Here is a 13,950-nt window from a genome sequence, read left to right on the forward strand (position 1 = left end):
TATATCGATATATATTTTTTTTGCAATTACGACGAAAATTGTTACATACGAATATTGTTGATATTTTTAGGTATGGCCAATCGCGATACCCAATTTGCAAGTTCAACAGAGCAACCAACAAATCTGTCATCAGACGCTGAATTCACCTTCGCAAACTCAAGATATTAACGGCTGTGCAACCAGAAATCCTCAGCAAAGGTTAGGTCAGCATAATATGTCCGGGATGTTAATGGGAAATTCGCTGATAATGAATCAGCAGGGCACTAATTTCAACAACATGAGTCAACAGCAGCAACAACTGCTGCAACAACAGCATCAACAGCTTATATTACAGCAACAACAGCAACAGCAACAGCAACAACTTATGCAACAGCACATGTCCCAGCAGCAACAGCAACAACAGCAACCACCGCAACAGTTGATGTCTCATCATCAGCAGATGCAACACATGCAAATTTTACAGCAACACGAGCAGCAACATCAAAATACGGTTGTGAATCAATTAACGCAACAACAAGCTCCCCATTATCTCAATCAATTGAATCAGCAACCGTTACACATAATGCAGCAACAGGAACATTTGAATCAACAGCAACAGCAACAACAGCAATTGCACATGCAACAAATGCAAAAACACAAAATGCAGCAGCAACAGCAGCAGCAGCAACAACAACAACAACAACAACAATCGCACCTGACTCAAGAAGTTGACCAATCGGGCAATTATCCTCAACATTCGTCGGAGAATTACGCGCATCACATGCAATCCTCGCAAGTGACGGGTCAGGCTACTCTTCATCCGCAGTTGCACCAAATTCATCAACATCAATTGCAGCAGCAAACGCAGCAGCATCAACCTAATCAACATGTGATGCAGGCATCGGCGGATCATTTTCAAATGCAGATACAACAGTTACAACAACAGCAACAGCATCAGCATCAACAAGTACCTCAGGTGTGCGTGCAACCTCAGTATCCTAATCAACAGTTGAATCACCATTCGTTGGATGTGATGCAACAACAAACTTCTGGTTCTGTAATGAATACCGCTGACATGCAGAATAGATTGAATCGTACGCCTTCCGTGACGGATGAGGAAATGAACGCGAAACAGATGCAACAACAACAGCAACAGCAGCAGCAACAACAGCAACAACAGCAGCAGCAACAACAACTTTTGTTGCACAATCACGCGGTACAACGGCACCATGTCGTACAAAATGGAAACTTGTCGAATAATTCGCACGAAAATATGCAACGAATGTATACTCAGAATCAAGTTCAATATCCTGTGAGAAATTTCGACGGTTCGAAAGGGACTGTCGTAGATGTGAAACATCAGCAACAATACGCTTTATCGAACGTAGCGGGAAGGAGCCCGAATACCAATCACGGTGTCGAGGCACAGTCTGGAATGGGACCAAACCCGGGCCAACCCGGTAACGTGCATTTCAACTCGAGGACACCACCTTGGCAGCAAAATCGGTCAGCTTCGGCCTCTCATCAACCTTCTCTCGTCACGGTCCAGAACATCACGTGCAACTCGTTCGATCGTGTCCCACCCCTGCATCATCACATTCCACAAGCGTCCACTTGGACCGACGAAGTGGCGCGAAAGAAGGCCAAGTCTGGCAAGATAATCGTGAAGAAACAACGACAGCACAGCGTGACGGACGTTCGAAGTAACAGTCTCGATCAATCGGCTTCGAGTCCGATCGACGAGTTCAACGAGAAAAATCAACAGCAGAACAACAATCAAATAGGATCGACCGTTAACAGCAGCGGTCCCTCGTTCCTCGAAGATCCGAGCGGTTACCTGGCACAGCAGACCGCGTTGTTGAACAGCACGATATCGAGGCAAACCGGTGTCAGTAGTTCCCAAGTGGGAATGACTAATAATTCGAAACCACCGCAAACGAGTCACGGATCGCATTTGCCCAACAACAATTATCTTCCACAACCAAAGCCTTCCTCCGGCACTAGCCCTACCAGCACGTCGACCTTCAATTCGGTGAAGAATCACGCCACCTCGCCTGTGGTCGTGCACAGTAGCATGACGCCGACTTCGAGCGGTGGTGGTGGAACAGATTCGGAGAGTAGCCCTTGCCAAGGTTGCGTTACCAGTGCCGATACTCAATCCTACGTTCAGGATCAATACAAACAACAAATGCAACGCCAGTACCTGATGCATTCAGATCAACGGGAGGATCCTGTCACGTCGTCAACGTTCGGTGAACAGTATCAGAACAATCAACAGCAAGCCGACTCGAGGCCGATCCAAGGTGGTACCGTGAGCACCAGCCATGGCTCGCCTATCGGCACCAACAGTCCAGCGAATTCGGACACGCCAGCTTCGTCGACACCCGGTATATCGCAGCCGGCCACGCCTCAAAGTCTCATTTCGTCTCAACCGTCGACGCCCCATAGTTACTCGCAACCGCCTACACCTCATTCGCATTCTACTTCCTCTGGTCAGGTGCCATCTCAACCGTTAACGCCCCAGGCTCAACAACCCTCGCAATCCTCGATGAGCAGCGTTGGGCAAGAGCAACGCGCGGAAACGCCTTGCTCCGCCGCAACGAGTTCAAACGTTGTAGTTCCTTCTAGCACGCCCTCGTCGCAAACATCAAGTTCCGCTACGGACGGTATGTCGTCCCAGATGGCGAAGAGGCAGACAACCAGGCAGTCGTCCTTGGACGGTTATCAGCCCCATCCCCATACCGTAAACGCCGTCTCGAGAGTGCCGATCAATCATTTCGCGGGTACGTCGTCGGTGATAACCACGATGGCGAGTGGTCATACAGTTAGCAGTAACACCATCACCTCTGTGCTGGCTGGAAGAGCGAATACCGCCACTGTGTCGATAAACACGCCTTCTGGAATACCGAATCCAGCCATACCCGATATACTTTCGAACAAACCTCAGCATCAAGCGTCCTCGACGACCTTGACGAATGTACCGACCACCGTCGTTCCCACGACCTCGTCCCTTCCGAATAGTCAAGCGTCGATAGCGATAAGCGTCTCGAAGTCGCCGTTGGAGATGGTTCAGAGCGTCGTGAGTAGCATACAAGTACCTCAGGCCAGTACCAATTCACCAGCGCAACCGCAGAATCAACAACAACAGCAGCAACAGCAGCAGCAACAACAACAGCAACCGACTCAACAGCATCCTCAATCCAACGTGCAAGTTCACAACGTTCTCACGTCCGGCGGGATACTGAAACATCCTGCCGGATCCACTCTACCTCCTGGACACATACTAGTGTCGAACGGCGGCCAACTAATAATGGCTAGCACGGGGTCGGGAATCAACGGTGTCATGGCACCGCCGCCTCCGAAAATCATTTCCAACTCGAACTCTATGCCACCTTTGTCGGTGTCCCCTATGGTGACCAGCGTGACGGGAGCTGTTAGTCAAGTGATCCCAGCTGTGGGCGTTGCGCAGCAAGTTATCGGGCAACCAACGGTGCTCGTCAACACTATACAAACCCCTGTCCTTATCCAACCCGGTGTCATGACGATGGACAGCATAGGCCAAAACGTTCAGATACCGCATCTAACGGTCGCAACCGGGAACGTGATACAGAATGCTCAGTCGATCCTGGACGCGAATCAGGACGTTGCGAGGAGCGTGAGCGCGAATCAAGGAATGGTGAACCGGCAACCGGCGTTACTCTCTCCCGAATCGGCAATGAGCAAGAAGAAGGCGTACAAGAAACGAAAGGCGAATCCGCAAACAGTGGCCTCGATGTTGCACATCGCCTCGTCCCAACAGAACGCGGGCATGCTGATGCAATCGCAGTCGAACTTCGCGCAGCAGAACTTCCAAACTCAGAGCATAGGCGGGCCGATGTTGCAAGCGTTGACCATCGTTCCTGGAAAGGGTGGAGCCCCGGCTCAGTTGGTGATGAACGGGCAGGCTGGCGCAACGTCGGCGCAGTTCAACGCTCAACAAATCATCACGAATCCCCAACCGGCTCAGCAAATAAATCTTCTGCAACCGGTGAATTTGTTGAACGGCGCTGCTGGTATGGTGCAAAATTTCCCCACCATACAACAGTTCATCGTACCTGGTATAGGGAGTATGGTGATGTCCGCGGATGGGACGGCTACCTTGCTCCAGGACACGGGAAATATCGGTATGCAGCTGCAGATCCAGAACGTGAACGGTCAGAACGTGTTGACCCCGGTTCAGAGCCACAGCGGAATATTCAATCCGAGTCAGAGCATTCTGGCAGCTGGTCCTGCTGGAATGGTGATTCGGGCGCCGCAAGCCACCGGAGGGAAGATAATTCAACAGCACAGCCCTGGCGCCCAATTCCTCTCGCCGAACAGCGGACAATTTTTGGTGAATGGAACCACGTCGTTTGGGAATCAATTGAGCCCGATAGTGGCGAACGTGAGCCCGAATCAGCAAGTGACTTTCAACGCATCGCAGGTACGACCGACAAACATGCAGGGCCAGCAGGAATTCATACAGATGAACGGGCAGACGTTGATGGTACCTTGCGGGACCGCGCAAAATATCGCCGTTTCGTCGGCCCCCAATCAACAGAACACGACGTTCGTTCAACAGAACACCACGATCGTCCAGCAACAGACGACCATGGTATCTAACAATCAGATACCTAATTTTCAAGCTGCGGCTTCTAACGGAACCACGGTCGATCCTTCCTTAAATATCGATCACAATCAATCGTACATCTTGAGTTCTGGAATGATTCAAGGAAAGGCGCCCACTTCTCCTAAAAGTAGCGTGAATTCGCCCTCCTCGGAGCAAAACGTTGAACAACAGCAGTACGTTCTTGCGAGCAGCAGCACGACCGTGGTCGAGAAAACAGGTCAACAGAGCGATCAACACAGTCCTTTGATGGCAAGACACTCGGTGTCCACCCAGACAGCTGGGAATCAAGCGAATATGGCTCAGTCGGCTATGATGAGGCAAGGATCACCGCCTGACACTACCACCCACAGCCCGGGAAATAGCCAAAGGTCGAACAGTCCCGCTGTGGACACTACGACGCACGGAGCGGCCTCACCTGCACCACCGATCACAGCTAGACATCATTCGTCGTCCACGGTAATATTGCGAATCGTTCGATTCTTAAATTAATTAATTGTTATTGATTATGTACGTTGTCTCGAAAAGGAAAAGTATTTTTAATTCCATTCGATGAAATGATCGATTATACGATTAAATTTGCGTTTCCAGCCGATGGTTCATTGCGTGTCGAGTAGCGAACCGGACTCGGGCGACGTTCCAGTGGCGTCTGAAGATTGGAGGATTCAGGGTATCACGACGAAAGAGATCACGCTTAGTCAACCGGGTCTCCATGGAAAAACGTACGTGGAGTCGACGGTTACTACTGGGATCCAGGTTGGTACCCAAGTAGATCAGGTCAACCGTCATCTAACTCTAACAGACATGCACCAGCCGGCCGATACGACACATGATGAAAACACATACGCTGACTCACAGGAGCATATGGACACATCATCACCAAATCATTCCATATATTCAGACACAATGGACCAATCCCCCTCCGAAGATCAGCTAGCAAGCGCCACTAAAGATAATATGGCCGACTTCTCTTATAGAGAGGTGGAAGTAAATACATTGCCGGTCGTAGGTCACGGTCATTATCAGCCGATCCTCTATCACAATCAGCAATATGTTCCCAATACGAACGTTTATCGACAGCAAACTTTAGTGCCAGACCATGCGCATTGCTCTTCCATGTTGTCTCAAAAATTCGTGACGAAATCTTGCGCCGTGCCCGAACAGAACGATCCGCAACAAAATTCGCAACGCGTTGCGGGCCAACACGACGATATCCATCAAAATTCCACGGATAAGCATTTGGAGGGTCAAAGCCTCGGTATACCTTATTGCCCGGACAATTGCGAGAGTTATCAGAAATTTGTAAATATCGGTATCGCCGCGCCCTCAGGACTTTATCCTCATTTGTACAATTATAGGTCTGATCCTAATAGCATTGCTGTCGTGAACTACTCGCCCAATAAGCAGGCCTATATCAATCCATACATTTACAATCAATTCGTGTATGCGCAAGAGGGTGACGATGGTGAGGACACTGACTCATCGTCCGAGGATTGAGCACATCTTTCTTTCGTACGAGTCGATTCGATTAGTTTTGTACATTTTAAATTAACTATACTTACATTTTCTGTGGCATTCCCCTTTTCGCAAAGGGCACGATTACGCGTTTCTGATCGATATCTATTAAGTTTGTAATTAGTTTGTATTTAAAAAACGTTATTGAGTTTTTTTTTTTTTTACGCGCAGAATAATAATACCTTCCCGTGGGCCGAGCTCTCGATGCCCTCTCAGCTCGGTTTTCTTTGGAATTATTATTTAAAAAAGAAAAAAAGAAAACGTAAATTGCAATAATGTAACTTGTATGAACAAACGTGTGTTAACGAATTTTTAAGAAAAACATTGAAAAAAAAGAAAAAAAGAAAAAAATTAAACACGATTCTTTATAATGGCAAATAGAGAGAAAAAATAAATTTTTGCTAAACAATATCGATCTCTTGATAGAAATTATCTGACATTACATTATTCCTAAATAATATTCAATTGCAAAGGAAAGAAAAAAAAAAATACCTTGCAATGAGCATGCGTAATCAGAGTTTGGATTTTGTCACCTTGGTATCATTTCTCGTTTGCATGCCTCGACGAATGAAAATTTTGAACGTGCCATATATTTATAATTCGGCCATTTATAGCGTAGAAAACGTAAGTTTTCTATAAACAGTAGCACACTTTGAACTCTCATCTGTCTAAAATCATTTTCATACGAGTGTCATTCCAATTCTTTTAAAATTTTCTTTTCGTGTAGTTTGTTCTCTCTTTTTTTTTTTTTTTTTTTTTTCTTTTATTTCATATAACCGTTCTCTGTTCACTTATGTTTCTCACGCTCGGTCGAAAGAATGATGAGAATCTTGCCGGAGAAAAGAGAGAGAGAGAGAGAGAGAGAGAGAGAGAGAGAGAGAGAGAGAGAGAGAGAGAGAGAGAGAGAGAGATAAGGGTTTAATCGAAAAGAAACGAACGATTTGGCGGACGATAGATTGAAATGATATTAGCATGTGACTTGGTAGGCTTGTGCCTGAGTTGATCGAGTTGTATTTGACAGATCTATACGTCAGAGACGTTGAAGCAAGCCGAAGGTGTGGTGAGCACAGTGAGGTGCGAGGGCAGGGAACATGCCCTCGGCCGCGGAATCAAGCGAAAGCTGGACTCCATCCATTCCATGCATTCTACCCTGCATGAAGACCAAGATGGTCAGTATTGTATGGTATTCTTAGATATTAATCGTAATATTTAGTTATAGCTCTCGTATATATATTATATATATATAATAGCTCTCGAACCACATTTTGATAATTGAAACTTTGATAATGAAGAATGCGAGAAATATAATTATATTTGTTACATTTGTTTGATTTTGTTAGAAATGATTATTTATTTCGTACTTTATTCACATACTTCGTACAGAGAAAGTTTATTACGAAAGTTATTTTATCAAAGTGGTATCCGATAGCAGTATCGAACATTGACAAGTAATAGAGAAAAATTCGAGATGCATGGCAATTTTAAACGAAATTTATTATTTGTCCGATCAAAATTTCACATTGCTTGTCGATGATTACTATGAAATGATCGTTAATATTAAGAATGCTTCTGGCTCTAACATTTTCGATCGTTCAACTTTAATTGATGTCGTTGGGTCTTGATGAGGTGACTGTGATGAGATTAGATTCGAAGTTAAGTTATTTAATTTTATTATACTCGACTATAAATTATTCAACACTCTTGACAATTCTTGACCCGGGACCCAAAGATGTTAATTAAAGATTTAATATTTTATTTAGAGATACTCGTGTCTGCACTCTAATGTTCCTTCATGCTACCTCGTATTTTTGAACAATGCATGTTTCTTTTTTATTACGTAATCATACGTTAGCTCATATTTGTGTGTACAGCTTGTGTTTGTGTTCTTGCTTTTGTATGCTGCATGAGTAGTGGCACGATCGATTATCGCTCGTTACATTGTGCCTTGATAAAGCTTCTTAAGCGATGTCCAAGATTTATTCATCACCGAAACTAATACGAATGGCCGAAGAAAAAATTTTATTTTCACGCGTATTTTATTTTATTTTCGAGATTTATTTATAAAACGTTAATGCAAAACTTATTTTATATTCATGCGATCGAGAAAAGGAGTATTTTCATTCCTTAAAGAGCATCATTTTTCATTTTTCACATTTTTCACGCATATATAATAAAGAAAAAAAAAAAAAAAAAAAAAGATACGAAAAATATTCCTTTTCGAACAACAATTTTTTTCCCGCCAAATTTTTCATCGATTTATCATTCTGACCGGGAAATTACAAAAATTAAGAAAGAAAAAAAAGAGAGAATTTAATCACAAGAAACTCGAAGCAGGTAAGTGGTGTCAATACTAAACATTTTTGTCCGTAAAAAATATCCCAAGAGACTCGATGCTTTGCTACGGAAAAGATAATGCCGGTTGAATAATTAATAAATTGTAAATAATTATCATCCGAACGATTCGTTTCGAACGATCCTACAATTCCTTTTTTTGTTTCTTTTGTCTTTTTTTTTTCCATTTGTTCTACTAATTGGCTGTCAAGGTTTGTTAATATTCATCGTTCAGCTCAACGATCACGAAACCATTGAGGGGGCCAAAGGGGCTTCAGTCATTATACATTATATGTTCATTTACTGCGCGGGTGTGGCTCACCGGTTTTATTCGTTGCGGCCATCTTCTTCTTGTACATAATCATCCTCACACAAATACACACGCATATACACACATATCTCGTGTCGCATGTGCATAATCTTGGGGAGGGAAATGTCGTTTTCGCCCTGGCCGTGCCAAACTAAGAGAACTTTGTTGAATACACATACATATATATATATATATATATATATATATATATATACATACATATATATATGTATTTATGTATATATATATACACGCGCGCGAAAATTTGTCACGTAAATCTGAGGCTTTATCACTTTCGTAATTCGCGGTTTCAAAACGAATGTCTGAAATTTACGATTCGTGGCGTACACGCTGTTCGAACATGTGGAAAATAACGAAAAATTATTGTCCAACGACGCATTTCATGGAATTCGTCGTTTTACGATCAAGTCACGAATAGAGAGCTGTATTCGAGTATTGGGAAATGGCGTGGAAGATCCGTGTAACATTCGAAGCGTGAAAAGAGAAAGAGAAAACGCGTGGGTTGCATTTTTAGGAATTTCTTCTCGAACCGTTGAAAGTTTGAAGACAGTGAGAAGATTGGACGAGAAGTCATTGCATGTGCTCGAACCATTCGACATTATACCTCATTCTGCCACTGATCTTGCCTTACCACCATTTTTGAATGAAGCTACTAATCATTTTTTAACGAGCACACGCGCGAGCAACAAGCACACTTTTCAAAGAAACGTAAAAAAAAAAAAAAAAAAAAAAAAAAAAAAACAACTCTACAGACACAGATGTAGTGATATCAATACAGGAGATTTTTTTATTATTATGAATAATAATCCCATTCGTAAGGCACGCACTAAAGAGCATACTCATTTCCGCTGTTATGCGTCATGCACTTATATTGATCGAAATTAACACACAATTTTTTTTAACCGGGACGAAACTCGCGGGATCGTGTCGTGGAAATTGCTCAATTTTTCTGAAATTAATCGCCTGAAAGGATTTCAGAATTTAATGTACATAATTATTCTTTCGTTCAATGCTTAAATACTTCTAGTAATCCCTAGGATTATTCCTAGGGATCACTAGATCACAAAACCTCTACGAAATTTCTCGATCAGATTCAGCTTCACAGATTATTCCAATAATTTAAAAAAAAATCATTTTTCGATCTCTGCATAACGATACAATAACTCATCGTCGAAAAAATATACATTCTTCGAAACTCACGATCCCACGATTGCTCGTCGACTGCTTTCCCGAAACAAGTTTGGTCTCACCACATACACCGCGTTCGATCGAGACACATCACCTTCTGGTGGCTAAGAGAGGTAGCGTGAAACAGAGCGAAACTAAAACAAATATTGTGAGTGCAAAGAAAAAAAAAAGAGAGAAAGAGAGGGAGAGAGAGAGAGAGTAAAATAGTAGAGAAAACCGAGAAAGAGAAAAAACAGCGTGTGCCTTGTTTCAAAACCCTTTAGTAGCCGAGGCAAAGTCGGAGGAGAAGAGCCAGAGGAAACTGGAAGTGGGTGAGCTAGTATGGGGCGCCGCAAGAGGAAGTCCGGCGTGGCCGGGCAAGGTCGAGTCTTTGGGCCCACCGGGCACCATGACGGTGTGGGTCCGTTGGTACGGGGGCGGGGGCGGTCGGAGCCAGGTCGAGGTCAAGGCTCTCAAGTCCCTCTCCGAAGGCCTCGAGGCGCACCACCGTGCGCGAAAAAAGTTTAGGAAGTGAGTCGCACCACCTCGTTAGGGGGGGATTTATCAGAAAATTGATTGTCGAGCCCTCTTTGGGACGAAGGGTATCGAGGGGATGAACGATCACGATTTACGGAACCTGATCGGTTCGTGAACCTGTTTTCCAATATTTTTTTTCTTTTTTTTTTTTTTTTTTTTTGTTCAAGCGATTTTTAGAGCGGTTTCGATGGTTTTATCGTGTGAATCTTTTTTTTTTTTTTTCTTTTGTGTGATGTATAGACACTCGTGTCGTTGCATGACCTTATTTTTTTTACTTACCCTGATCTACGGTCTTGGAATTTTTGTGTTTTACGAATTTTTATTATTACGAAAGATTCGTTATGTTTTTTTTTTCTTCTTGATAATTTTGTTTGGAAATCAAAGTTTTGAATGGTTAAAATGGAAGGATGAAGTAAGGGGATGAAAACTTTGTACGTAAAAAAAGATTAGAACTTTTTTAAATTTATTTAATTCATGTCCGCTGCGCGGGAGAAATTAAAAAATCCGCTGATTTGAAAAATTTAACGATTCTGTTCGAAGGATTAGCGAAAATACTAAATAATATTTTTTACAAATCCGTTTTTCCTTTTCTGTCAATAAAATATTGCGAATTATTTTTAAAACCATGCCACCAATATCTGTAACACGATCGAGATTTTTTACAACTGAAGATAAATAACAGGATCCTGTTTCGTAATTTCGTTGTCGTTTATCCTTCGTATACCTGAAATTCGTAAGAAAAAAAAAAAAGAAAAATATATAAAATTAATATAAGTGTTTTATAAAATCGATCCATTATTATTAACTAACCATAGATCTTATTCTTAAAAGATAAGATTTTTCAAATTATCTCGAATTTATAATTTATAATTGTGCAACTAGTAAATGTGCAATTAGTGGATCAATTTTGTAAAGCATTTATTAACAAACCAGCAGCTAATAATATCGAGTCTCTGTTAAATATGTAAGACAAACCCTTGCGTAGCTGCGATTTTTTAATCTCGCGATATTCGTTTTTACAGTAGAAGGCTTTCAAGATTACTCCTTTTAGAAAAATCTTTATTTAAGAACGCTTTCGCTCTATCTCTTTGATCGCAGTTGCGCGTTTTATATTTATATTCTACACTCTGCATATATATATATATATATATACATATAATTTATATATATATATCGCTATATTGCAGTTTATATATATATATCGCTATATATATGCTGTTTATATATATATATATATATATATATATATATAAAATCTTCTTTGTCCAGTAGTAAATTCTTCGTAGTGCAAAAAAAAAGAAATTTCATCTCCACGGTTTGCTCGACGGTTAACGAGTATTGGTAAAATTTTATGAAATTCTTCTCGACGCGGGAGCAGTCTGCGATGCGTGAAAAATATTCGACGTGAACAAAAAAAAAAAAAAAAAATGGACATGACAGATTTACGGTTGAGAATCTTTTAATAATAACGCCACTCGAAATCCGCTTACGCAGAATTCGACAGCCGGATATTTTGTTTGATTGGAACCAAGCTCGTATCAACAGTTGAAAAAAAAAAAAAAGCAATTATACGTTGAATTAAAAAATTTTTTTGGATCGACGATTAATCGAAATCTGAAAGAAATGAATAAAAATAAATGAATAAAAATAAAAATGGAAAAAAATATCAAACGTCGCAATAACTCAACTGTAACTCAAGATTCTCCAAATCTCACGCAGTTAGAATCGTTATTTCCAGCAACGCATAATAAAGGGTCTTCTTCTCCTTTTCCTGTTCCCTTTTTTTTTTTTTTTTTTTTTTTTTTTCCTTTAATCCATCGACTCGACTCACCTGTCCCGATCCTGTTTTTTTAACGCCGACCAGCAAAGTAGTGTCTCGTAGCTGCGTAGCGCATCCTAGACGTATCGCGGCTTTGCTGTTTGCTCAATTTGAAAATTATTCGGTTCGTACGCTCGTACCGATTCATTCTCACCACTAACCCCACGATTTTCTCGTTTGCCCCGTTTCTTTTTCTAGAAGTCGTAAATTGAACATGCAGCTGGAGAACGCTATACAGGAGGCGATGGCCGAGCTGGACAAGGTGACGGAGTCGAGCAAGGAGCAGAAGATCGGTGGAAAATCGTGCAACAAGGTGAGCGGAAGCAAGGAGAGCGGCAACGCCTCGAAGCAGGATGGGAAGAGGTCGTCGTCGAAGAAGGCGTCTGTCGGATCTGTGAATCCTGTCGCGGCTGAACAAAAACAGTGTCGGTGATCCGTGTCGATGGATCCTCGAACGAGTCAATTTAGATCACGATGATAGACGCACTGTTCCATCTGTGAACGATAATCAAACGTGTTAATTTTGTGATCGAGAAACACCGAAAACTTCCTCTAAAAACAAAAGTTGTTTTTTAAAATTCTCGACTGACACGTGCACACGTACACAAACACATACATATACACACGGTGTTTCCGCTGATTTAAAAAAAAAAAAAAAGAGAAAAAAGGCGTGGAAATCTCGAGCGTTGTATTCGATAAAACGAATGTTTAATTGGAAAAATTTTTAATCGCGGATAATCCTTTTTAATCGGATGACAGATTTTAGATGAAAGGGATAATTTGTAATTCTTCTTGATAATGAAATTTCGGATCACAGTTTTGTCGGGACACAACGCATCGAGATTTTTTGAATTTTCCTAAAGCTTTACGAAGATTAGATTTCAAATTTTTCGGATTCGATATATAGTTATTCAATACAAACTTCTGTATTGCGATGATAATAATTGTGTAAAGTTGAATTGTAACTTGTATATTATAATTAGAATTGTGTAAAATTATTTTACATTATCTTGCGGATATGGAATGGGAGGATCGATATGTAATGAATTTTTGACGTTTGAAAATTCTTACGATGGCCGATATAATGTAATATAAAAGAAGACGGAAGTCGCAATACGGAAGTGAAAATTGTTGAATAAAAAAAAAAAAAGAAAGAAAGAAAGCGTAGAATATAAGCGAAATCAATTGTTGTATATACATTTTTCTTCTATTGGAGTAAAATAAGAATTGTTCAATTTTAGAAATTACAGGATGCTAAATAAGTATCATTCTTTCAAAGATGAAGAGGAAGGAAAAAAAAAAAAAAAGAGATCAGAATCAATATCCAGTGGTCCAGTTTATCGAAAACAACAAAATGATGAATCCATAACATTCGAAGAAATTATCTTACGGTTGCCCTGATAGAATCAAAAGTAGTTGAAAGTAGAGATTATATAAATAATACGTTTGACGTTTTTTCTCGCGATGACACACATTTATTTTTTATTTTTTTTTTCTCCTGTAAATAGACATCGATCAAACCAGGAATGAAAGTTTTTAGAGATACCGATGAATTTTCTCGTTCAAATACATTATATGTTAATGAAGGAAGCGGAAAAGTCAATCGAATGTGATCGAAGCGACTGA

The 13,950-nt window shown here is 41.4% G+C and overlaps 1 protein-coding gene across 6 annotated transcripts in view; it reads left to right on the top strand.

The window, feature by feature from the left end:
- Positions 1-13,486, top strand: part of LOC100871385 (uncharacterized) — a 295,923-nt gene extending 282,437 nt beyond the window's left edge. For 3 of the 6 annotated variants that reach the window (XM_003694639.4, XM_086903634.1, XM_086903635.1), the window contains 2 exons: positions 71-5,083; positions 5,216-6,544. In XM_003694639.4, coding sequence (XP_003694687.3) covers positions 71-5,083; positions 5,216-6,121 — 5,919 coding nt within the window. In that variant the 3' untranslated portion in view covers positions 6,122-6,544. Of the gene's footprint in view, positions 1-70; positions 5,084-5,215; positions 6,545-7,160; positions 7,309-10,252; positions 10,500-12,522 lie in introns of those variants that run through there. The other 3 variants (XM_086903631.1, XM_086903632.1, XM_086903633.1) reach the window with 3 other exon arrangements.
- Positions 13,487-13,950: the final 464 nt, after the last annotated feature.

Source organism: Apis florea, unplaced genomic scaffold (genome assembly GCF_048593485.1).
Source record: "Apis florea isolate Af1SG1 unplaced genomic scaffold, ASM4859348v1 contig_2293_pilon, whole genome shotgun sequence".
NCBI lineage: Eukaryota > Metazoa > Arthropoda > Insecta > Hymenoptera > Apidae > Apis > Apis florea.